Source organism: Phytophthora infestans, genomic scaffold (genome assembly GCF_000142945.1).
Source record: "Phytophthora infestans T30-4 supercont1.3994 genomic scaffold, whole genome shotgun sequence".
NCBI classification, from domain to species: domain Eukaryota; phylum Oomycota; class Peronosporomycetes; order Peronosporales; family Peronosporaceae; genus Phytophthora; species Phytophthora infestans.
Window position 1 is genome coordinate 231 of NW_003304686.1, and position 1,429 is coordinate 1,659.

Here is a 1,429-nt window from a genome sequence, read left to right on the forward strand (position 1 = left end):
CCTCTGCTTCCTTAAAGCGTTCCTCATCCTCGAAAAACAGCGCATGTTTGAGATGCACCTCCGGTAGCTTTTTGGTGGCACAATTGCGTGCAAGCTCGAAGGCGTGCTCGAACGCTCCACTTTCAATAGCGTAGTCTATTGCCGGCTCGATGAGTCCAAGACGAGTGAGCAGCTTAGCGCCTTGTTCACCTCCGAGATCCATGGCCCAAGCATAAGCCACACGCTTGGAGGCGTTGATCCCGCCGTGGTGCAACCAGGACAAGTGAAGCAGACAGTCCACCGTGGTCTCACACGATCTCTTATCGCGCGTGGCGTTTGCACGCATGGACACGAGGCAGGACGCTGTAGACCATCCAGTAGAGAGTCGGACTGCTAAGCCAGGGCACCGGTCAGACTCCTTCAAGGTGATGTCTACAGCAGATGGTGTTTGGAGGCAGGCTTTGAGGAATCGGACTTCGATTCGATAGAAGTCTTGATGGGCTGATTAATCCTACGTGATGCACTATCGATCTACGTTTAGTTGGAAGTAGAATTGCGGACGTAGTACGGCTCCATTTGGCTCTCTACAGAGCAGTACGGGAACGTGGCGGTTTTTGTGTCCGGATTGAAGAGGTTCTTGCCGGCGTAGATCATGACATAGCAACCGACGATACTACAGATGACGATAACTAGGATGGCAACGATACGCTCGTACGCGGGCAGCTCCTTCCAGAAGACCTTGAGGTAGAACGTAATAGGTAGAGCGAGACAGCACACTGTAATGGCCGAAGCGCCCGTGAAGTCCACGAGGTCGAGGAACTTGTCACGGAGGCCGATGGAAACAGCCACAAGCACGGCAATGATGCACAGACGTAGAGTCACATAACGGAGCACAGTTCCCGCGCCCTGGTACTCTGATAGTTCCTGCTCTTCCTTCTCTTTCCGCTGCTGTTCAGTCGGCAGTGCGACGCCCGGGGTGTTGGAGACGTTATAGTTACCTTCAAGGTCTGGCGTCGACAGGTCGGGGGCGGTCGACAGCTTCTCGATCTCCGTGGTAGTCTTGTGCATGCCGAGGATGAAGCGTTCAGCCATGTAAAATGGCGGCTGGATTACCGTCGAGAAGGCGATGACGATGTGGATCTGCATGAACAGGTAGGCCATGATCACAGCGCCACGGCTGGGAATAAAACCCAGAGCGGACGGAACCGTCGGGTCCGCGATGTTTACAACGGAGAAGAGCAAGTTGCCCGAGAGCTGGCAACCACCAGCAGCATAGCCAGCAATTGCAATGGCCAAGAAGAATGCTGAACCAGCACCCAGGCTCACGAGGATGATACGGGGCATGCGGGTGGGATCAGAGTGTTGGCGCTGGAGGTCGGGCACGACAACGGAAGCGCCGTACGCCAGTGACAGGTTGCCGAACGTCGTAAGCACCTGGTGCAGCGTGATG

General features: G+C 55.3%; 1 protein-coding gene across 1 annotated transcript; it reads right to left on the reverse strand.

Moving 5' to 3' along the window:
- Positions 1–516: 516 nt before the first annotated feature.
- On the reverse strand, positions 517–1,323 carry PITG_22557 (amino acid/auxin permease-like protein; the record flags this gene model as incomplete). The annotated part of the gene is made up of 1 exon (XM_002909701.1): positions 517–1,323. One exon carries the CDS (start codon positions 1,321–1,323, stop codon positions 517–519), a length of 807 nt encoding a protein of 268 aa, XP_002909747.1.
- Between the last annotated feature and the right edge of the window lie 106 nt (positions 1,324–1,429).